Below are 22017 nucleotides of genomic sequence, written 5' to 3'. Positions count from 1 at the left end.
CTCCCCATTAAATCAATATATAATATTACCAAGGACGAAATTTGGTAAGCCTGACCACATGAAGCAGATACTTCTCCATGGCTGATGACAGATTCAGCCATTTGTTTCCTGTGTCTTTTACCCCATCTTCTATACAAGGGTATGTAATTCCAACTGTCACCTCACATTGATATCTGGACCAGAATCACTGCATAGCTGCCAAGTGTGACAGTTGAAGAGATAAATTGTCTCTGTGTTACTGCAGATGCTGCATCGATCGATGATTTACATTCAGCATTATTTGACACAAGTTCACTGAACATGCTGTGGGCGTTTCTCCCCTTTAATCAAGTGTGTGATAAACAAAAGAAAAAAATTACTTCAATAAGTTAATCTGAATAAAAACACAGATTCCTTTGCAGATAGAAAAGAAATGTCTTTATAAAGTTAGACGCAGAAGCTTTTACATGATACAAGTGTGCCCTCTAGTGGCCACGGTGCTCATTTGCTACAAAGTCAAGCAAGGAAAATATTTAAATTGTCAATATCTTTTAAGACAAATAGCTTAGAAAAGTTCCCAAATACACTACAGACATGTATGCAAAATCTCATTGCTCATCTTGTACGGTATCCACTGTCGGTGTCGCCTCCCACAGACTGATTACAGTGCGGATGCTAAAAAGAAAGAAGACATATCGTTAGGATGACTGAAGCCTGAAGCTCACCAGACCCGACATATTGATTTATTGATTTGAGTCAGTAAAAACAACAACAACAATCTTTGTTTCCAGCTTCTCCAATGTGAATATTTGAGAGTTTTTAAACATCTTTCGGTTTTGGGAAAAAGAAGACATTTATGGACGTCACCTTGGACACTTCTCAAAGTTTTTTCAACATTTTATGGATAAGCGATTCATCGTTTAATCACGAAAAACAATCTGATTCATCAATCATCAAAATAATAGTTAGTTGCAGCTGACAGAGACAATATATCATAAAGAATCATATTTACAATACATTCATATCACACATATATTGCTGAATAATTTGCTATTCTTGATATTTTCTAAAGAATTTATTTTCTTGTTTGGAATACCACAATAAATGTCCTTTTTTATCGGCTACTAAATGATGAGTCAGAATACTATTTATTATTTTACACACAACGTGAGTAATATAAGGAGACACACGCACGCGTTCAGAAAGACGTTTTTTAAAAAGAATAGCGGCCGCCAATGAATCACGTCTTACCTTTCCCCACTCTTCATATACTCGAAGGCCATATTGATTTGGTCCAGCTGGAGGTTGTGGTCGATGAAGTCATCCAGGTTCAGCTTGGCCATGTAGTCGTCCACCAGTCTAGGCACATCCGCCACACTGTTCCAATCTTCAGAAGAAGATAACAACACTGAGTTCTCATGGACCACAATATAGCAGACATTAATCAGCCCCTGAGAAAAGCCATTTCCCTCATTATCTCCCCCCCCCCCCCTTTGAATACTCTAAAGATGTATGTTAGATACGTTAGATGTTCGGTGCATATCAGATGTTAGTTTGTGATGTGTTTCTGTGCTGGTGGACACGCTTTCCCTCAGCCTGCCTCATTTTCCACTTCATTTAGTGATTTCCTGTGTTTCATATTTGACGATCCAGATAACGAGCGCAGAGCGTGTTACTTTTAATCAGATCTGAGCGCACATTTACATCCTGTACATTACTTCAAAGTTGTATGACGAAACCATTTAGACGACCGATTCACTCTTGAGTCATTAATGGAGCAACAGCGTACAACATTAACTGCTTCTTACTTTTTTTCTGGTCACCTTTATAGGCTCTGAAAACGTGTGATTGGCATTTTAACTCTCTTTTAAACATCAATATTCTTATCAATAATGAGCACAAATCAATACTTGAAATTGGGCCCAGAAATGCAGCAGCTGACTTTGCGCGGTTTTAAATTGAAGCATTATGCAAGGCCATTTATTTATTTTTTTGCATGAAGTAACTAACTTGTTTTTAAAGTTCACCTCCAAAATAGGTCCCCTTCAAGGTGCGTCCCATCAGGATCTTTTCAAGCGTGACGCTCATTGCTTCCGTCTCAGTCTCCCCGACAATGACACAGGTGCCCCAGCCGTCTGACGTGGACTCCAGCGCAGCACTCAGACAGCATGAAGAACCTGTTGTCTGAATTAATACTCCTTTTAAAATATGTTTACAAATTCGTAAAATCCAATCAAACTAGAACGTGAAAAAAGTGAGATTTGCACTGAAACAAATTGTGTAAAAAAATGTGTGATTGACATTTTGTTTTGCAGAGCTTCTCAAAGGTCAAACCTATGTGCACATACTGCTTTACAGATCTACTCTGACACTGCACAGACTACTAGAGGATTCTTATTACCCACCGTAAAAACTGGCTTTCCATTACACTCCAGAGCGTAGTCCACCCCTCCGTCTGTCAACTCCACCAGAACCTGCTGGATGGGCTTGATATCATTGTTGGGGTTGACAAAGTCAGTGGCTCCGAGCAGGCGGGCTTTCGCAAACCTGTCGGGGTTGATGTCGACCGCGATGATCCTTTTCGCCTTAGCGGCCTGGCAGCCCATGACGGCTGCCAGGCCGACATCTCCGAGCCCAAACACGGCACACGAGGAATTTTCCACCTGGATGCAAACGATTTGGGAGTCAGACAACCAAAAGCCGTTAGAGAGACATCTGATGAGATCACTTCATCATGTTTAAAGATAACTTTTATATCATATATTAGCCTTCATTCTTTCATTCCTCGTAGTGGCCCATTTTATTGTCATGCAATAAGATTTTTAAGCATTATTCTATAAACCTGATTTATAAAACAAAAAACATAATTGAATTTGAATTTAAAGAAATTAGCTGGAGTATTTGAAAGAACTAATTCTTATCAGGAACGCAAAAATGCTTTGTCATTTTTTTCCCCTTCAGATAGTAAAACAGTTTTGTCATAACAAGTACGTAACTGTTTATAATTGGCTATTATGTAATTACTATCTTTGTAAATGTGTTGCATTCCTCTTGTTCTCAGGACAGGCAGCGTTCTGCACATAACCACCACTGGTCCACATCAGAGTTGGTGAGAATTCAAGTTATGATATGAAGTATCTGGCAGATCTGTATCCTCTCACCTTGCATGCATGAACAGCAGCACCGTAACCGGTGGAGACATCCCAGCCGAGTAGACACACTTTGTCCAGCGGTGCGTTACATCTTAGTTTTGCAAGACAGATATCGGGAACCACAGTGTACTGGCAGAAAGAACTGATCCCAAGGTACTGGTACACCTGTTGGCCCTTGACAGATATCCTGCTTGTGCCATCAGACAATACACCCACTTGTGCGTTCGCCCTGAGAGCCACAAAATGGAACGGAATTGGAAACACTGAGTAGCTCAACACCATGAAAGCAATAGTGATTTGCGTGTGTGAACGGAGTAATGATCACCAGTTCTTCCTGCACTGATTCCTTTTCGTGCCCCGACATTGTTCACATTCTCCACACTGTGGCAGAAAAAGAGGAATGACTTTGTCACCTGTGAAAACAACAAGCAGACAGACTACTTGAGTCGGAGTTACATGTCATGTGACGTCAGTTGGTTTGTTGTGAGCTGTACAATTCACCCGGTGAGAAGTTGGTGACTTCGGGGCCGACGCTCTCCACTACGCCCGCCGCTTCGTGGCCGAGAACTAACGGGAATGGTCTAAACTTCATCCCTTTTCCCGTCTGATACAGGTATTCCCAGTCTGTGTGGCACACGCCCGCGGCAACAACCTGTACAAACACGTAGACAGTCGATTCACATGACACCACATCACATATAGGGAGCGAATGTGGTTAGCGACCAAAACAAAGAAGAAGAAAGAAGAAGAAGAACTGTTTCAAACTGAAACAGAGGAAGTAAGACATGTTAAAATAGTTCAGCATGTGTCGCCTGTAAGATCAAAGTTAAAAACAAGAAGTAACTTCCATGTGAGTAATACAAGTAAGTATTGGTTAATTTGTCTCTGTGGGATAAGATATTATAACATTTTTCCTATTAGTTTTTCTCATTCTGTTATCATTTAACACCATCAACTTCAAGTGATTGCCACTGAAAAATAAACTCCTGTTAACACTGGAATGTTTGCTGTGTAGGTGCCCACGTATACATCCAATAATATACTCCTACTTTCTTGCATTTCAGACAAACTCGGGATGATCAGCTGACCTTGATGCGGACTTCATGGGCCTTGGGTGGGGCCACCTCCACATCCTCAATGGACAGAGGATTCCCGGGCTCCCATGCAACAGCTGCTTTGCATTTGATCACCTGAGGGAGAATAAAAAACACATCATGTTCGTTGCTTGGTTGTGGGTGACACCGTTTATTTTTCAAATGAGAAGACACGTGACGGGGCCAAGTTTTGGCTGGGTGTGGCCGCTGTTTTTGAAATGGGTTGAATATCAAACAAAAGACAAAACGTCCAGCAACAGCAACAACTTCAGTTTATACTACTGATCAAACTAAATATATTGCAGATGAAGTGTATTTTCTTACCTGACCTATTGTTGACATCGTTGAGTGATGTGTACTTATTAATTTGCCTGCAATTAAACAAAAATAATCAAATTATTGGAAAATGTACACACACATACATTACCAAGTCTCACAAACTTTGTGTCGTATTATATCAACACTGAAGTCTATAAGGTCTCACTGGAGCAGTCTTTTGTCTGTCTTCAAGAGGAAACCCGACTTAACTGTCGGCTCCTTTGCATGTCATGTGAGCGGCGTTAGAGATGTGATTTTACGACACTTCCGGATACTGGTGAACGCCTTTACGGAAGCTCTTGGTCACACGTGTTGTCGTCGCATGGAAGTCCGTCCTAGTAAATAGCTGCTGCTTGCCGATCGACTTTGTGAGTAATCTGCTTCAGTTGTATGTTTATATTTTGAAGTGAAAACATAATGGGTTGATTTGTGGTGGAAATTGCGGCTGAATTGTACAGTTTAAATGAATATATTAAGCTAGCATGTTAGCTAGAACTTTTGCTGCCGAGTCCACGATGTTAGCTCGATGTATGCAACGACTTCACTCTACGGGGTTTAGCTAAGCCATGTATCGCCCATGCTCCGTTTAAAAACAACAGGGTTTTCACGTGTTTGTATATGTTTTTGACTTTTTTCTTCTCTTCGTGTTTCTCGCAGAGGTTTCCCAGAAGTATGTCTTTCAGAGGAGGCGGTGGACGAGGAGGCAGAGGAGGTGGAGGGTTTAGCCGAGGTGGAGGAGGTGGATATGGCGGAGGTAGAGGGGGAGGTGGTGGATTTGGAGGAGGCAGAGGAGGTGGTGGATTTGGACGTGGCGGTGGTGGCAGAGGTGGTTTTAACAGACAAGACTACGGTCCTCCAGAATATGTCGTCGGTAAGATCATGAAACCAGCACTGCTGAGAAGCTGACTGTTTGTAAATGTCCATGTGCTCGGCCCAGCTCCTGTATCAACCCGTAGAACGGAGCACTGAGGCATCACAGACTTGAAATAGCATCCCCTGTATCATGAGTGTTGATGTGACAAGAAGAAAGATAACTTTTATTATTTTTCAACTTGTAAACAACCTTCATGCCAACATCCAAGCAGTAATCAGGACTATGACACACTAATTCATACTCTGAATTTTCCAATGTTGGGCTGATTTAATATGGTCGGGCCTAAAAAGCAAAAATCATTCGACAGTGTAAAACACTTGTAAAGGCGCATTATTTGGAAGTCAGTCATGCCGTCATAATGCAAACAAGTAGCCACAAGTGTTAATACTTGCAGGGTTTGAAGCCTGACTAAAAACATTTTAGCCAACTTCTTTAATGTTTTGTTGATGTGTTGAATTGTGTGTTCTATGCTTGAGTTGCATTTGCCGTGACTAACTGTCCTCCATTGTTTTCACTCAGCCGTGGGAGAGTTCGTGCATCCATGTGAAGATGACATTGTGTGCAAGTGCACGACGGAGGAAAACAAAGTGCCCTACTTCAACGCCCCAGTGTACCTGGAAAACAAGGAGCAAATCGGGAAGGTGGATGAGATATTTGGCCAGCTCCGGGAATTTGTATCCTTTCTGTTGTCTTTATTTCAGCCTCTGGAACAACCTGTGGTGGGAAAAGTAAACGTCCACCTCTGTGGAATAAATTGTCTTTGTTGCAGCTCAAAGTCCTGTTAATTCCTTAACCTACCCTTGCAGTATTTTTCAGTCAAACTTTCTGACAACATGAAGGCGTCTTCATTTAAGAAACCGCAGAAGGTATAAAAAGACGTTTTTTCAACATTTTAAAGAAGTGCATATTTTAATATTTAAAAGCATTTCAGTGCCCTTGTGTATTACATTGCGTGTGATTTGCAACATCTCTTTTAGTTTTATATAGATCCAATGAAGCTCCTCCCGCTGCAGAGATTCCTCCCCAGGCCGCCAGGAGAGAAGGGTCCGCCAAGAGGAGGCCGAGGGGGAAGAGGCGGTGGCCGTGGAGGTGAGGCAACCAAACGTTGTGTCATTGTAGTCAATCTTGTCTCCTATTGCTGGTGAATGTGTAGTGTATGACCCACATTTTATGTTCTCCATCTTTGCTACTTATTTTGAAATTAGCTGTCAGTCTTAGTTATTGTGGATTGAACCTTTGTTCCTTTGTGCCTGTTCGGATCACAGCTTGTAAGAGTGGTTCGATTAATTCTGCTTTTGTTTCAGGCGGTTTTCGAGGCGGGCGAGGTGGAGGATTTGGAGGCGGACGAGGTGGAGGATTTGGAGGCGGCCGCGGTGGAGGATTTGGAGGCGGACGAGGTGGAGGAGGCTTCAGAGGAGGAAGTGGAGGCGGAGGACGTGGATTCAGAGGTTTGTCCTTTTTCAGTGGTCTTCAAATTATACTTGTTGTTCTGGTGTGAAGGTAACCTTTCTTTTTTTTTGTGGTTCACTTGCAGGTTCGAGATAATCTGTTGGCGATGGTCTGTTGTGATGGTCTCATCCTCATCTTGTGCTACACAAGCAAAGCGGCTGCGCTCTATGACGGTGCATGGCCTGTTGGACTCAGAATATAGACATTGCTTCCAATTGAAGAACTTGAATGGATTTTCCGTCTTTGTTTTATTTTTGTACCAGTTTTGAATATGTGATGGGTGATCATTATTTAAAAGGTTCACACGTATACTTGCGTGTAACATAACGAGGACCTTTCAGCCTGATAAGGAGAAGTCATCGGGTCCCTTTTTGAACAGGCTCGTCAATATCCTCTGCTGATTTTGTTCAAATGTTTGGCCGTGACAGATGTTTGCACTTTGACCACGATTTCAAGAGATACATTCACACACCTTCATGTATTAATTTCCTCCGATGTTGGAAATCTTAATATACTGTTAGTTGAAAACATTTTAATACCCATTTTTTGTAAAGTCCGAATCAGAATGTTATCACATTTTCTGTTAAAGGCCTTGATTAAAAGGTGCTTTTTAACTGTCTTGTTTTATATTCTCAGGTCTTGGTAGTAGACGGCCAAGTGGTATCTTAGGGTGGAGAATATGGAGAAATGTATCAAAAGAATATTCTAAACTCTCTGTCCACTTAAATAAGCTTTGTGTATTGTTGACTCATTTGAGGTTTGACAATTCTGTACACGGCAACACGCTGACACTACAAGCTTTCACATTAATCATCTGAAGGGATAAAGTTTGGAAGCCAATTATGGTCCACCATTCAAAGGAGTGTGTGTGTGTGTATATGTATATATATGTATGTATATATATATTTAGATATATAGATAGATTTTTCAGTGAAGTGTTGGACATCTTGACCCCAGTAAAACATCTGATATAAAGTTTTTGCATATTCATAGATTTAGTACATTTAATTGAGGGAGAAGGAGCTGGTGTTTTAGGATTTCTTTTTTTAATTAGGTTATTGGATGTCTTAGGAAATGCAATATATAATGTTAATGACAGGTTTTTGAAAATTACTCAAAAGATGAGTTATTTTTATTTAAATGTCCTCACCATCTCACATTCAGTGTACTCAGAAATGAGGACTAAACTAATTTATTTGTAAAAGTCCGCGGCCACGAATGATATTCCACTTCTAAATGTTGCTGAATATTCTCTAAAAGAATATTATTTCATATTATCAAACCACTTGTGAAACGTGCCCTCTCTGCTCTGCGCCTGCGTCATGCTTACGCCGCACGTCCTCGTTTCTGATTGGTCCGGGCTTTAACTCCTTTACGGCAGCGCACCGCCCCTCCCTCTCGCTGAATAAACGAACATGGAGACAGCTGGAAAAGTAAGTACATTTCCCACTAAATGCTCAATGCCCATTTTAAATGCATTGTTTCTATATGTGTGTCGTTAAAGTTGAAGCAATTTCACACGAAGCATAAAAAAAGCAACGTTCTCAACCAGCTGGCACTCACTGACGTTCGTTGAATTAACAAGTACAAAGAACCTTCCATTGTCCCGAGAGCTAATTCTGACGACTTAAGAAACCGGACTATAAATAGTTTAAGCGTAAAATATCTGCAGTAACTGAAAAATCGAAATTGGGTTAATGGCATTAAAGCAGATTGCACTCCACCAGTGAACTACTGGAACTCTGGGTTGGCTTTACATCAGCCTGGTTACATTTCAGAGGCCAAGTACATTGTTGTGCAACTAATTAGTTGGACCTGTCACACACACACACACACACACACACACACACACACACTGTACAGCCTCAGTCAACCCACGGCTGCAGTTGCATAATTACTTTTTAAAAAAGCATAGTTTGAAAAAATACCGAACTTTGCCTTCAGGTTATCAAGTGCAGGGCAGCTGTTGCCTGGGAAGCTGGAAAGCCTCTTTCCATTGAGGAGGTGGAGGTAGCTCCACCCAAAGCCCATGAAGTTCGCATCAAGGTAAAGCGAACCATTGCATGAATGCTATCGAGATTGTATCCAGCTTTGATGTTCTCTTTTTTTTCCGGACCTGTCTCATAATTATAAGAGGCAGGAGAACTCTGGAAGAATCACACATGGGCTTTTAAGAAAGACATGACTGAGCACAGACATTAGGTAACTAAGATGATGTTTATTTCTGGCCCGACATCTTTTAAACGACACCCTTCCTCCCAGATCTTCGCCACAGGAGTGTGTCATACAGATGCCTACACTCTGAGTGGCAGTGACCCCGAGGGACTTTTCCCTGCCATCCTGGGCCACGAGGGTGCTGGAACAGTTGAGAGCGTTGGTGAGGGTGTCACCAAATTCAAGCCAGGTACGGAGCTGCCAAACACCATATTGAATTTAGTTGTGAATAAGTATGTTTGTTTTGTTTTTTGGTGTGATTTCTAATTATTCACATTTCTCTTTGACCAAAGGTGATACCGTCATCCCGTTGTATGTGCCACAGTGTGGTGAATGCAAATTCTGCAAAAATCCCAAGACCAACCTTTGCCAGAAAATTAGGTACAGCTGTCAGACTTATTGATGCCACCTTGAGCTGGTAAAGACCGTCAGGCTTTCAAGATAAAACTCAATGAAAAAAACTCTATATATATATTTCTTCGTGGCAGAACTTTCAACTTCAATGGTTGATCTCAAAGCCCCAGGTGCCCCACCCCAGGGCAACTAAATCAAAGCTCAGTCATCATTAGTTTGAGCCTGCCGTGTATTGAAGTGCAGAGCCATCGGGTTTCATCACACATACATGAAAAGAAATCTTTTCCCTGTGTTTTCACCCTGCAGAGTAACCCAGGGCAAGGGCCTGCTCCCTGACAACACCTCACGCTTCACTTGCAAGGGAAAGCAAGTGTTTCACTTCATGGGGACCAGCACCTTCTCCGAGTACACCGTGGTGGCCGACATCTCTCTGGCCAAGGTGAACGAGAAGGCTCCACTGGATAAAGTGTGCCTGCTTGGATGTGGCATTTCTACAGGGTACGGTGCTGCTCTGAACACTGCCAAGGTGAGCATCGCTGGCTGTAGACCAGAGCTATTCCACTACGAATTCAATTGTGCTAGATTGTAAAACCGGGGAGACGTAGATGGGCCAGACATTGTCAGCAGCCTATTTAAAACCGTTTTAGCTTTAGGAAAAAGACAAATTTGAAACAAACACAGTAAAATTGTCTCACTTTTGAAATAAAAATATATTTATTTTTGGTCGCATATCTGACCCAGACAAATCACAAAGTACAACCCTCCCGCTCCCCCACACACACACACTCTCTCTCTCTCTCTCTCTCACACACACACACACACACACACACACGCAGAACTGCTTCATGTGAGAGAAAGTTGATTTCTAAAGTGTTATGGTTTGAAGCTCATTAAGCAGAATAAGTTTGTCGCAAAGTGTCGCCCAAAGGATGCAATGAAAGGAGATGAATATTTTGTCATTCTTTGTCAGCGTCACTCTGAAGTGGGTCACCCTTATTCATCATGCAGATCTGATGTGAAAAGGAATTGTTGCCACGGGTGTCTGTTTCCAAGTTGCTGCTGTTTTTTTCTTCATCTTTTCGCAGTGACATGAGTTTCACCGCCAAATCATTTTTATGTTCACAATTAATTAGAAATTAAACAAAAACATTTGTTGGTATCTTCACAGATATGACACAATCTGATATGATGCTTGCATCAGATAAAAACAGACGTTCCACTGTAGTGCAAAAAATGCATCTCTACTTCACCGCCTGAAACAACTCTAAAGTCTCCTCATACAGTACGTTTGTTTTATGCTAAATGATTCAGTCATACTTGAAGTCTCACGTTGCTATTCACACGCACGCTCAGGTTGAGCCAGGTTCCACATGCGCTGTATTTGGCCTCGGAGCTGTCGGCTTGGCTGTTATTATGGGCTGCAAGGTTGCTGGGGCAACGAGGATCATTGGCGTGGACCTCAACGCCGCAAAGTTTGAGAAAGCGAAGGAGTTTGGAGCCACCGAGTTTGTGAACCCAAAGGACCACAACAAGCCCATCCAGGAGGTTCTGGTGGAGATGACTGACGGGGGTGTGGACTATTCTTTTGAGTGCATTGGCAATGTGCAAACCATGGTGAGACCCTTTAAACATACACACATGAAACATTTTTATTAATTCACTGTTTTCATTTGTCATATAGATTGTTTGGTGGATATTCACAGTGCAGACGTATGCATAGCGTGCAGCATGCAAAACAGTTTTCGTAACTTGGCAATTCATAGAAATTAGGACAATTACCATTTTTTAAAAATTATTTTAGAGAGCTGCTCTGGAGGCATGCCATAAAGGATGGGGTGAAAGTGTCATCATCGGCGTAGCCGGAGCCGGGCAGGAGATCTCGACCAGACCGTTCCAGCTGGTGACGGGCCGAGTGTGGAGGGGCACAGCCTTCGGAGGTGACTGACCGTGTTTGATGATTACTTGCTATGATGGGCGTCATGTGTTCTGGCTGCAGTTCCAACTTTCTCTGAGTTTAACGCCTGTTGCAAATTTCAACGATGGATAATTCTGCATTTTTTTTAGCGTCAACTGTATTTGGCGAAAGTTTTTTTTTTTAAAGCCGAGTTTAAAATAGAGCTTAACTTACCATTTGATAATTGATCTGAAAGATAGAAAATTTTCGCCTCATGTTCCGAGTTTTAGTCAGTTTAGTTTTGGCTAATGGAAAATGTGAGTCATTTAACTGCTTTTGATTATTCACCCCCAGGGTGGAAGAGTGTGGAGAGTGTTCCCAAACTGGTGGAGGACTACATGAATAAGAAGCTGAAGGTGGACGAGTTTGTGACCCACACGCTGCCCTTTGAGAAGATCAATGAGGGATTTGACCTCATGCATGCCGGAAAGAGGTGAGAACGGTTCACTTATGCTGTCAATGGAAAATTATCTAGTTTTCTTTGTTTACAAAGCCCTTTTGACTTTTTCTGTTTTCTGCTGTTCTGTTAATTCTGTTGTTTTTGTCTCATTGCAGTATCCGCACAGTGCTGACCTTCTGAAGTGCCTAAGACCTTCACGTCCGGCCTTTTAACGATCTCCTTCCACAGTTGCAACACTTGATGCGTTTCTCTGCACTTGTTTTGATGTCACAACTTTCAGTGTTCGAACATCATTTTCATGAACAGCAGAATGAAACAAAAAGTGTCACAACATTTTTTTGACATTGAATTTATTTTCTGCTTTTCATTCTGTGGCTCATTTGCTGTCTGATGTGATGTGTTATAAGAAAACTTAACATTTGTGCATAAAGGCATGTGGCCGCTGCTCTCACTAAGAACAGTCAATGAGTCTCTTTTTCTTGACTTTTAGTAATGTCATCACAGTCGAAGATAGCATACCGTCACTGATATGATCACAAGCTGCATCCTGAGTAAAAGATAGTTGTAATCACACAACTTACCTCATGACTATCACAAACAGAAAAACATGGTTCATCAGGGAACGTTTCCACTAAGCCGGCACATTGTTGAATATGTGTATATTATTTATGGTCACAATATACGAAGCCTATAACATACATCAGCAGGGGTGGTATACAGACTTAGAATGGCCCTTGGGTTTACTTTTATTTTGCAATATAATCCCAAAATTCAGTACAGTAATCATTTGCAAATAATTCTTTATGCTTCCTGCGCTCCTAGCTGATCTCCAACATACATAACGTAGTATAACTTATAATCCACCCATGCATATTATCAATATTCAAGAACTGGAAGAAGATGATCGTGTCACACAGCCTGGATAAACATGGTACTTGTGTCCCTTCTTCTTGCGCATGCGTCATGCAGAGTACCAGATGGCCCAATCAGGTATTTTAACACACGCCAAAAAATCGGAATGTGACTTCCAGAAGATGGCGACCGCTCTGGTGGTGAGTTCACTGCACACTTGTAGCTCCGGTTAATTCACTTCAACTGAAGAAGCTATGCTTTTTTTAATGCACTGTTAAAACCCCGGTGATGAAACGAGGGGGACTGTAGCGTTAGACGTTAACGGTTAAAACACCGTGTTGACCGGGTGCATAACTCGGTCGCTACCCTGAGAAGAACGCGGATGCTCGGATGAATGAACGAGAGGACGCACGCGTTACTGGGAACAGCCAGCTAGCGCAACGTTAGTCATGGGCTTTGTGAACAAAACAGCACGTGACTAAGAATTAGTTTTTGCTAAAGTAACGTTACAGCTCACTGGAACATCTATCGTACAACCTGGAACTGTGAACTTGCAAGAAATGCTACATTCTGGGAAGACGTCTTTCAAGTTAAAGTTTAATTTTGAGTTGACGTGAAGTCTACTGGGACTGGGCACGGCTGGTTGTTGGATTGCAAAAATGTTTAATATTAGTCAGATGGGCAAGGGTTAGAACATCACTACTTTATTGTCTAAAGAAGGACATGGTTTTTGTCTGAAGGGCCAAATGTAAATACACAGAAGTAGTGCAGAAATACAATATGTAAAACAGACTACTTTTGCTGTGTCTTCTCCTTATTCATTCCTCTACTCGTACTCTATAAATACCCCGTCTACTAGCCACTCTCACAGACATCCCTTGTACACTGTGAAAGTATCACAGCTATGACCACAATACATTTTTAAAAAGTTCCATGATATGACTATAAAACTACACACAAGTTAAGTAATTACAAATGTAACGGTGCCAGTAGCAGTCATCACAGATGGCACATGAGACACTTTCTTTAGAAGTGTTTTTTTAATGCTGCTTTTGTACATTTTTTGTTTCCTAGTTAACTTCAGTTGCTGCTAATCCTGAAAAGGAAAACTGTGAAACAATCATTCAAAAGGTTCAGATGAGTCCTGAATCCTACATCAAGCATCCACTGCAAAACAAGTAAGACCTCACCTCGAGTCCCTTCTTTTCCTCTTTCACAACAGACTCGAGCAAGTATATCTCATCTCAATGTTGTGTGCAGTAGTTTTATCGGAAATGAGTGAATCTCTTCCAGAGGAAGAAGTTGTCAATGAGGTGAAACACGCAGCTAGTTTGTACGAACTCTTCTTTGATTTGCAGGTGGGCTCTTTGGTTTTTCAAGAACGACAAAAGCAAAACATGGCAAGCCAACCTCCGCCTCATATCCAAATTTGACACTGTGGAAGACTTCTGGGCGTAAGTATATTATTGCTATATACGTGTGACTGCATAATAAAATTATTTTCACCATTTTGGAGGGGGAAATATAATTGGAGGCCATATGTGTGAGAGTTCACTTTCCGTTTGTGCCGTGAGGCGTCGATTCTAGTTTGTGCCTGCCAGTCTATATGATGTAAAACGGGATACAGCTCATCGATTTGTCAGTTGTTGCGTGACATTACAATTCACATTTCCAGATTATACAATCACATTCAGCTCTCGAGTAACTTGATGTCTGGCTGTGACTACTCTCTGTTTAAGGTAAGCAAGCTTTTATCGCTGTCTTTTGTAATATCTTACATTCTATCCTTTTTAAAGCGGTTTGTTTCCTTCGCTTCCACTGTGAATAGGTACTCGTGTTTATTCTGTAAACACTTGCTCAGAGTAGAGATGCACCGAATGATCGGCAGCTGGTCGAAACCGGCCAGTTTACAGTGATCGGCGATGACCGGTGACCGCCCGATCAGTCTCATATTTATTTATTATTTTGCTTGTCAAATGTAGCATTATGTTGCGTTCAAGCTCTACTCGGAGTATTGGGTGAAGGTCAATTCTATCATCATGATGTGTTCAAATGTTATCTTGAGAGAAACTTCAACAAATGCAGTTATTTGAAGGGGATGTTTTCACACCAATATAAAATAGACATTGGAGAGAGATTATGACCTGTTTAGTTTCCTAACACTATCTCTAAGCAGTTTATAATCTATCATTAGAACTATTAATAATCAAAGGTAATGTTTAAATGGAAATACAATCATTCATTTAATTGTGGCAAATAACCAGTATGACAAAGTTAAAGGATAACCTTTGGAATTTGGTGTGTTTACGCTGACTTCGGGACAGTTTAAATTATCTTTCGGGCCGGTGGTGAAAAACGTCAGTCGGAAACCTTGCTTTTAATTACGTCTGAAAATCTAAATCTGAAAATCTGACTTTAAAAAAAATCTGAATCAGTCAGGAAAATTTCAATCGGTGCATCGCCAGTTCAGAACAAAATAGAAAAACAATGTTCTTTTGGTGCGTTTTAATTGTGGTCCACTCGGAGCACATGCTGTCTTATTATAAAGGAACCAAGCGTGTCCAACATGAAGTCACAAGGCCTGATGGGTGATTCATGCATTAGAGTTTGGCTGACTTTGACCCTTCATCACTAGTCAGTTAATAGCTGCACTTCATCTTCTCTGATGACCACAAAGAGCTGATGAGGAAAGAGTTGGTTAATTAGCATCAATCAAGACTGGAACCGGCTCTCGGATGGTTAGAAACGGAGGATAGAAAAGTGGCTTCTTGAGCTACAGTGTAGAAAAGTGCACTAATGGCTCTATCCGAGGCTTCTTTTGGTTTTCGCACATAATTGAGGGTTTCCCCTCTTAAGTTACAATATACAACAAAAAAAAGCATAATTAACACTTTTAATTCAAAAGTTTGTTCTTTTGTGGAAACGATTTCTCCAAACAGACAATAATTGGAATTTACTCATTTCCTGCTTTCAGACAAATAAGCAATGAATATTTGAATGTTTCTTCTCTGCACTCGTTTTAAATTAAAACGCAACTAATCTAATTGGTGGCGATGGGATGTTTGCTCCTCTCCTGATCTGAAGAGAAACTGATGGATTAAAGCCGTTGTTCATTATGGATGTGTGGGGATATTTATCGTGTTGTGACCTCTGACCTTTTGTGCGGATGAAGGATGGGATTGAGCCCATGTGGGAGGATGGACTGAATCGACGAGGTGGCCGCTGGCTGATAACTCTGTCAAAGCAGCAGCGTAGAGCAGACCTGGATCGCTTCTGGTTGGAGACGGTATGTTCAGTCCTGTCGATTTTATTAGTTACTTAAACTACAACTGTATTTTTAGGTGTTTCTTTAGGCCTTTTTTCAGGGAAGACATTTAGTCACATCACAGCAGGAGAAGCACAGGTGTGAACAATAGACTGAATCGATTCCATTTTGCTGCTTTGGTTTCAGGGTCCTTGTGTTGTGCATGCTGGCTCCCTGTCACGCTGTCACCGCTTACCGGGACACTTGAATAGAGCGGAGCCGTTGTTTATGTTGTTGGTACCACCTGCGCTTCTCCTACTGTGACAAGTCAAAATGCCTGCTTTGAAAAGGCCCGTCAGTTTCTAACCGCTCCCCAGTAACGAGGCATTTTGAAAAGAATCTGTTGTTCTTCCAGCTCCTGTGTCTTGTGGGTGAAGCGTTCGACGACCACAGCGAGGACGTGTGCGGCGCCGTCATTAACGTCCGAGCCAAAGGAGATAAAATAGCGATATGGACCACGGACTACGAAAACAAAGACGCCATCACACACATAGGGTGACCTGAAGATGCCGCCTAGAAAATCCACATTACATTCAGTTATAGTAAAGACGATATCCACCTGTATAGCCCAAATGTGTTGCAGCCCTTTTTCTGTACATGTTAAAAGGTCGTTAGGTTCTTTTTTTCTTGTACTTTAATACAGCAGTAGATTGACAGAAAACCTGTGTATCATGTTTTAGCTTTTCAGACCTCTGGGGCAAAAGGTGGTTTATTTGTCATTATTGGACGCCCTCAGTAGACTAAACACAGCAATAACATTATCGAGGGGTATGCATGTTAGAGTCTGAAAAGTTTTTCTGTATGTATTTGCTAAAATGCAATATGTTTCTTTTTGCCTTTTTTATTTTTAGGCGCGTGTATAAAGAGAGATTAGGCGTTCCGCAAAAAGTGATCATCGGATACCAGTCGCACGCAGACACGGCCACAAAGAGCAGCTCCTCAACCAAGAACAAGTTTGTCGCCTGAGGACCGTTGACCATGCCCTGTTTTCTGTCATTTCTGTGACGAACAAACACTGGAGGTGGAGATAAAAGTTGCTGCCTATTTGTTGCGTTGAGGGTACGTGCAGTTCCAATGTAGCACTGTCGTCTGAGAACTTCATTATTTTCGTGGTGGTGGGCTGAAGATGGGTAAAAGATGTTTTGATGCCCATATTTCATTTTCAAATGCAGCTGCATATTTGTGGAGAATTTATTTAATTTATCCTTCCCTTAGTGCATATCAGCTCTTTTCTTAACGCACATATTAAAGGCAAAAAACAAGATTATTTATGTATGTTTTTGGTGGAATTTTTAACCATACTTTGTGATTTAATCCCCATCTTCCCAAAATGGACAGAAATGACAAAACAAATTGATAGATGTTTAAACATAGTTGTGCAGTTTTTCATTTTGACAAACTATTTAAGTCAAAGAGGACTAAGTTCAAAACTGTTTAGTTTCTTGTTAATCAGCTTGTGCAATATGTGTTACGTGAAGTTGAAATTAAGATTTGAAGAGCAGGGAATTTAGTTTTAAAGATGCTTCTGGTGCTTCGTAATGAATATTTAGAAGCTGCGTTATTTGCCACTCAAGCGTAAACTACACGGTTGACACCAGAATGGATCAGCAGCATCGTCACTTTGTGCCTCAGAATCTGCGAGCCATTCATGTACTGTTTCTCTTAAACACAGGTTTAAGAGAAGTTTCAGTTTCTGTAAAAAGATGTCTGTGACAACGTTTTGCATTACAGTATGTCTTCAATGAGGATATTTTCCAAATATACATGTTGTTGGTTGGCGATTTCCTTTTTCTTGTAAATGCTCATTCCATATTCCAGTATAAAAGTAAAAAAGTTGACTTACCTGTTTGGTACAAGTTTTGTTGATTTACTGTTTGATAAAGTTTACATAATATAATTATTTTCATTCCAGATTTTGTTTTTGTGGCATACTTAAAAATGTAATTGTTTGGAGGTGTTGGGCTCTGCCTTGAATGTAACGCCATACCCCGTATGTCTCTGCAGTAATGTACAAATAAAACATGCACAGTCAAGTTGAAGTGGGCTCTCTCAAAACAAGGTGTTTTAATTATGAAGTGATTATTTTGCTTGACGTACCAATTGTCTGTTTTGGAGGAATCTGTCTTAGTGCTGGTTTAGAGGCACAACAGTCCTGTAATGCAATTTAACCTTATGTCGCGCAGCTTTATGGAAGTGGCGAATGTATGCCAATAGGCTGCTCAGTAATATACCGGTATTAAATCTCACATCTGGAAGTCGCTCTCTGTCACTCAACACTTGAGTAATGGAAGGTTGGCAGTTTGAAACTATGATCATCTCCTTGATACACTAACATTGTGTGTTTGGTTTGTAATCAGAATTGTTTAATTTGCTCTTCCTTCTTATTTAAGCTAGATAAGGGGATTTCTCCAGTAGCTACATTGATTTATGTCTAAGTTAGTCTTCACCTTTATTAGGCGATACAAATTGCAGTCGGTCTAATAGGGGCCTAAAGTAATCTATGACGTCCATTGACCGCTTACTTGACAGTAATAGCAACACAACCCCTGCCGCTCCTGTGAAATAAGCCTCCCTGTAATTGACTCCATCAATCAAGGCACATTTTCACACGAGACAACTAGGAGGAAATTAGAAGAGCGATTTGGTTGTTCGGTTAATTTAGGGTTTTACCTCACATGGCAAAACACACCAAGCAGCCTTTGTTGAAAGCTTTGGAGCCATTTTTGTCTCCGTTGTACATTTAAACCACTGTTTGCCACTATTAAACATTTTGTAGATGTAGATGGAAACATAAAAGATAATAAAATGTAGACGATAGTTTACGACGATCTAAAATCCAGACTCCCAGGATGCTTTCACTGCTGGCTTCACCCTGAGATGCACTAAATCTGACCTTAAACTTTGCAAAGACGTGAGTAAAGGCGTCTCAATCATGAGAACAATCCTAAACTTTGTATTCCTTTTTATTTCTTCAGCTATAAACTTGATACAAATACACGTGTATGTGCACATACTGCCACTTGTTTTCGTGAAGTCAGCAATAACCCACTCTTTGTGTATAATCTTGTTTTTATAATTAGTTCTGTATGCTTAAAGATTAATTGGTATTGGGCATTTTGTTAACAAATTGCCGATCATAAAACCAGCCCAACACGTAGTGTGGGTGTTTGAAGAGCAGTAAACCTTGCCTGGTGGATTTATTTCTGCTGGTGTTTTTATTCCTCTCTGTTCCGCAGTAACACAAGATCAAGTAAATTAACTTACTGCAGATAAGTCAAATCCTTCAGGCCTCAGATGTTTTCAGATGCCCTCCTGGTACAGATGAGTGAGATTATTTGGCCATTTATTGTGTGAAAGTGTGTGTGTGTGTGTGTTACTTAAAGCAATTATGTGTCAGTTTTATAGTCCCTCTACAAGAGCAAAATGTGATAAAATATGTTCATATAATTAACTGTCTGGTAATGTAATAATCCCTTCTGACGGATAATTTCATTTATTTTTCCTGATGCAGCTCGTATAGCAGCACATATCTCAGTTACTGCATCAAGGACTTGTAAAAACAGATGCACATCTGATTACACTTTGACTAATTATTTCATTATCTACTTCTTATTTCACCATCACAAGCCTGTCTTTTCTTTGCCCCTGCCTGCCACTTCAAAGCCTTCAGAAAGACGATGATGCAGACTGATCACAATCATCTATTGGCAGCGCCATTACGTATTGATTTATGCAAAAGTTTTCCCTCCTTTCTTGGCCCCCTTTTTCACTGATTGGCACCTTTTAGTGCTAACGGCTGACATCCGAGGTTTTGTGGATTTGATGACCCCGATGTCCTGTAATTGACAGAGGCAACATAAATGTGCACCTTCTCTTTGGGTTGCAAAAGATGAGCAATGGCAAGGATACACATACAGTTCTCATGCAACTGTTTTAAGGCCCACGCATGCGTTTACATTTTGGGCTTTTTGCCAGAGAAGTATGAGTCAGATCCTTTAAAGGTAAAAGGAGGCCGTCAATCTCCGTTCGAATAACAAGTAAAATGAGATAGCCTAGTTTGTGCATTAAGAATAACAATTGCCACTCAGATTGTTAAATTATAAATGAATTAATATATAAGCAGCTTGTTCATTTTGCAGCTGGTCCAGGTGGGTGTAAGTAGAGTCATAGAAAGTCTCACAAAATTGTAATAATTGCAATGTCCCAGTCCTCTTCCTGAGATAAAGGGCTCCTGATTGTCACGTTCCACTTAGCTTTTAGCTTATGCTGCTATTAAGTGTGACTGTAACTCACACTCAATGCTGCTACGAACTGTGACGTACAGTGAGGAGGCGTAGGCTCACTGCCCATCCCATTCAAAGAAGTATCTCCCGAGCTCGGTTGGTTGTGGAGAATGCCTTTGTGATCCTTTCTTCTCAGTGGAGGATGTACAGAAGTTGCAGAGAAGTGTGTGAAGGCTACATGTGTTCTGCATAACGTCTCTGCGGAAAAGCACCCAAACAACTGCAGTGAGCATACCGGTTGGAGAGGTGGAGCCACTGCCAGATCTGGGAAGAATTGCTGCCAACAACTTAGCAAGAGAGGCCATCAGGGCGAGGGAGGCCTTCACATCCTACTTCTCTGCTGAGGGAACGGTCCCATAGCAAGACACCGTGTAATGCCCAAGCACATCCAAAACGGCTCTTTTAAGAGCCACCCACACATTATTATTGAGCAAACGTCCTGCAATATTACTTGATATATGTAGCGGTGTGTCCTTCGCAATACAATCATCCTACACTATAATGTACTGTATTCAGTGCAGTGATGGGATGTTATAAAAAAGGCACATACGGTTGTTTCCTTTGTTAAGAGTTTTCTTGTAAAACTACAATAAAGAACATGGACAAAGTAACATGAAATAAAGTGCATTTATTGTTGTTATTTAAATGCAATACAAATATAAAAAAACAAGTTTTATGATTATTATAATCTTATAATATAATTTGTATAGAATAATCATATATATACAAAACATGTAATAACTTTTTTTTTATACCTGGTTCGTTCCCTGGAAAGATTGTCCCCCAGACATTTACTCCAAATGTTCCAAATTCAGCACCACAGTGCTGGCTTCATGAATTAGTTTGTGAATTTGACATATTCTTTTTGGTGGGGTGGCAGTCTTTCCAGGGAAGGAACCAGGCTCTTCAAAAAGAGTTCATCATCCGATGGTGGGGGTGCTGGTGGAGCAGGGGAGTCACTTCTCAAGGCCTCAAGAATACGCTCCTCTGCCTGTCGATCCCTGTTGGCCTTTTTCGGGCACTTCTCTTTCCTGTATGAAATGGAAACAACATATTTTGAGAAACTATTGCATCCCATCACTACAATAGCTTGTAAAGTTAATATTTGTCATCGGGAAAAACATACCATGAATGCATGAATTATATTCATACGAAAAAAAATGCAATCCAGCTTTTGTCATGTGTACCCATGGGTGGTTTAGGAGCAGCAGGAGTAGCACCATGATGCTCTTCTTCACCATCCCCTCTGATGACCGATCTGGTTCATCTTTGAACATCAACAATAAAACTGTTATAACTCAAAAGTGCTGCTTTAATTAAATAGTAATTTGCCCGTAAATACAATCACATGTTTCTCTTTTAAAGCTATGCTAGTGTAGTGGTTTAAGATCCGGAGCACAGGGTTCAAAACTCACCTTTATTATAACTTATTTTTGCTCATGAAACATTTTTTTAATAAGTATGAAAAACATACAGAACCAGGCTTTGCCAAATGAAAAACAACAACACTTGCACTGCTTTGGCCGGTTACATTTTCAGCCGTGTTAATCTTTTCTGTATGAGTGTGTGTTTGAGTCTGCTGCCGCTGTGGAGTTTATATTGTTTTTAGGCGAATAAGAGTTGTCTACTTTGGTGATGTTTTCTTTAGCTGTCAACTGTATAATATGTTTGTCAGCTTATATTGTTTCACCAGCCTTGGTGTCCGTATCTTTATTACATTTATTTTTACATTTCTTGCCCATCATGTTTTTCATGTAACAGTCTGGGCTCCGCCCTCTTTAGGCTGTACT

At 40.9% G+C, this 22017-nt stretch overlaps 4 protein-coding genes across 4 annotated transcripts; 3 read left to right on the top strand and 1 right to left on the bottom strand.

Annotated features, from left to right (window-relative positions):
- Positions 1-364: 364 nt before the first annotated feature.
- Positions 365-4782, bottom strand: LOC306777504 (alcohol dehydrogenase class-3-like). Its single transcript, XM_079268656.1, has 10 exons — positions 4710-4782; positions 4550-4596; positions 4220-4321; positions 3633-3783; positions 3457-3544; positions 3141-3360; positions 2385-2642; positions 2007-2163; positions 1231-1366; positions 365-654 (listed from the first exon to the last, which is right to left on the bottom strand). Exons 2-10 carry the CDS (start codon positions 4565-4567, stop codon positions 588-590), a joined length of 1197 nt encoding a protein of 398 aa, XP_079124782.1. The 5' UTR covers positions 4568-4596; positions 4710-4782; the 3' UTR covers positions 365-587.
- Positions 4783-4855: 73 nt separating this feature from the next.
- Positions 4856-7699, top strand: gar1 (GAR1 homolog, ribonucleoprotein). Its single transcript, XM_079268454.1, has 7 exons — positions 4856-4911; positions 5201-5414; positions 5937-6091; positions 6224-6283; positions 6395-6506; positions 6722-6865; positions 6952-7699. The coding sequence occupies exons 2-7, from the start codon at positions 5216-5218 to the stop codon at positions 6960-6962; spliced, it is 681 nt and encodes a 226-aa protein (XP_079124580.1). The 5' UTR covers positions 4856-4911; positions 5201-5215; the 3' UTR covers positions 6963-7699.
- A 542-nt stretch (positions 7700-8241) lies between these two features.
- LOC306777466 (alcohol dehydrogenase class-3) lies at positions 8242-12247 on the top strand. The gene is made up of 9 exons (XM_079268599.1): positions 8242-8299; positions 8811-8912; positions 9129-9270; positions 9374-9461; positions 9741-9960; positions 10788-11048; positions 11236-11371; positions 11683-11821; positions 11944-12247. Exons 1-9 carry the CDS (start codon positions 8282-8284, stop codon positions 11966-11968), a joined length of 1131 nt encoding a protein of 376 aa, XP_079124725.1. The 5' UTR covers positions 8242-8281; the 3' UTR covers positions 11969-12247.
- A 1468-nt stretch (positions 12248-13715) lies between these two features.
- Positions 13716-17929, top strand: eif4ea (eukaryotic translation initiation factor 4ea). Its single transcript, XM_079268876.1, has 6 exons — positions 13716-13818; positions 13999-14094; positions 14316-14379; positions 15813-15926; positions 16300-16439; positions 16796-17929. The coding sequence occupies exons 1-6, from the start codon at positions 13778-13780 to the stop codon at positions 16908-16910; spliced, it is 570 nt and encodes a 189-aa protein (XP_079125002.1). The 5' UTR covers positions 13716-13777; the 3' UTR covers positions 16911-17929.
- Positions 17930-22017: the final 4088 nt, after the last annotated feature.

Source organism: Melanostigma gelatinosum (assembly GCF_949748355.1).
Source record: "Melanostigma gelatinosum genome assembly, chromosome: 5".
NCBI classification, from domain to species: domain Eukaryota; kingdom Metazoa; phylum Chordata; class Actinopteri; order Perciformes; family Zoarcidae; genus Melanostigma; species Melanostigma gelatinosum.
Note: the sequence above shows the minus strand (reverse complement) of the source record. Positions and strands in the feature narration are given on the sequence as shown.

Excerpts from the sequence above, each read along its gene's own strand:
- LOC306777504 (XM_079268656.1), bottom strand. Across the intron at positions 2,643-3,140 it reads CTGCTGTTCATGCATGCAAG|GTGGAAAATTCCTCGTGTGC; the intron begins GTGAGAGGATAC and ends GTTTGCATCCAG. Across the intron at positions 2,164-2,384 it reads ATGGAAAGCCAGTTTTTACG|ACAACAGGTTCTTCATGCTG; the intron begins GTGGGTAATAAG and ends GTATTAATTCAG.
- gar1 (XM_079268454.1), top strand. The coding sequence starts at position 5,216 with ATGTCTTTCAGAGGAGGCGGTGGACGAGGAGGCAGAGGAGGTGGAGGG. Across the intron at positions 6,092-6,223 it reads TTGGCCAGCTCCGGGAATTT|TATTTTTCAGTCAAACTTTC; the intron begins GTATCCTTTCTG and ends CTACCCTTGCAG. Across the intron at positions 6,507-6,721 it reads AAGAGGCGGTGGCCGTGGAG|GCGGTTTTCGAGGCGGGCGA; the intron begins GTGAGGCAACCA and ends CTTTTGTTTCAG.
- LOC306777466 (XM_079268599.1), top strand. Across the intron at positions 9,961-10,787 it reads CTGCTCTGAACACTGCCAAG|GTTGAGCCAGGTTCCACATG; the intron begins GTGAGCATCGCT and ends ACGCACGCTCAG. Across the intron at positions 11,372-11,682 it reads GAGGGGCACAGCCTTCGGAG|GGTGGAAGAGTGTGGAGAGT; the intron begins GTGACTGACCGT and ends ATTCACCCCCAG.
- eif4ea (XM_079268876.1), top strand. The coding sequence starts at position 13,778 with ATGAGTCCTGAATCCTACATCAAGCATCCACTGCAAAACAA. Across the intron at positions 13,819-13,998 it reads AAGCATCCACTGCAAAACAA|GTGGGCTCTTTGGTTTTTCA; the intron begins GTAAGACCTCAC and ends TTTGATTTGCAG. Across the intron at positions 14,095-14,315 it reads ACTGTGGAAGACTTCTGGGC|ATTATACAATCACATTCAGC; the intron begins GTAAGTATATTA and ends TCACATTTCCAG.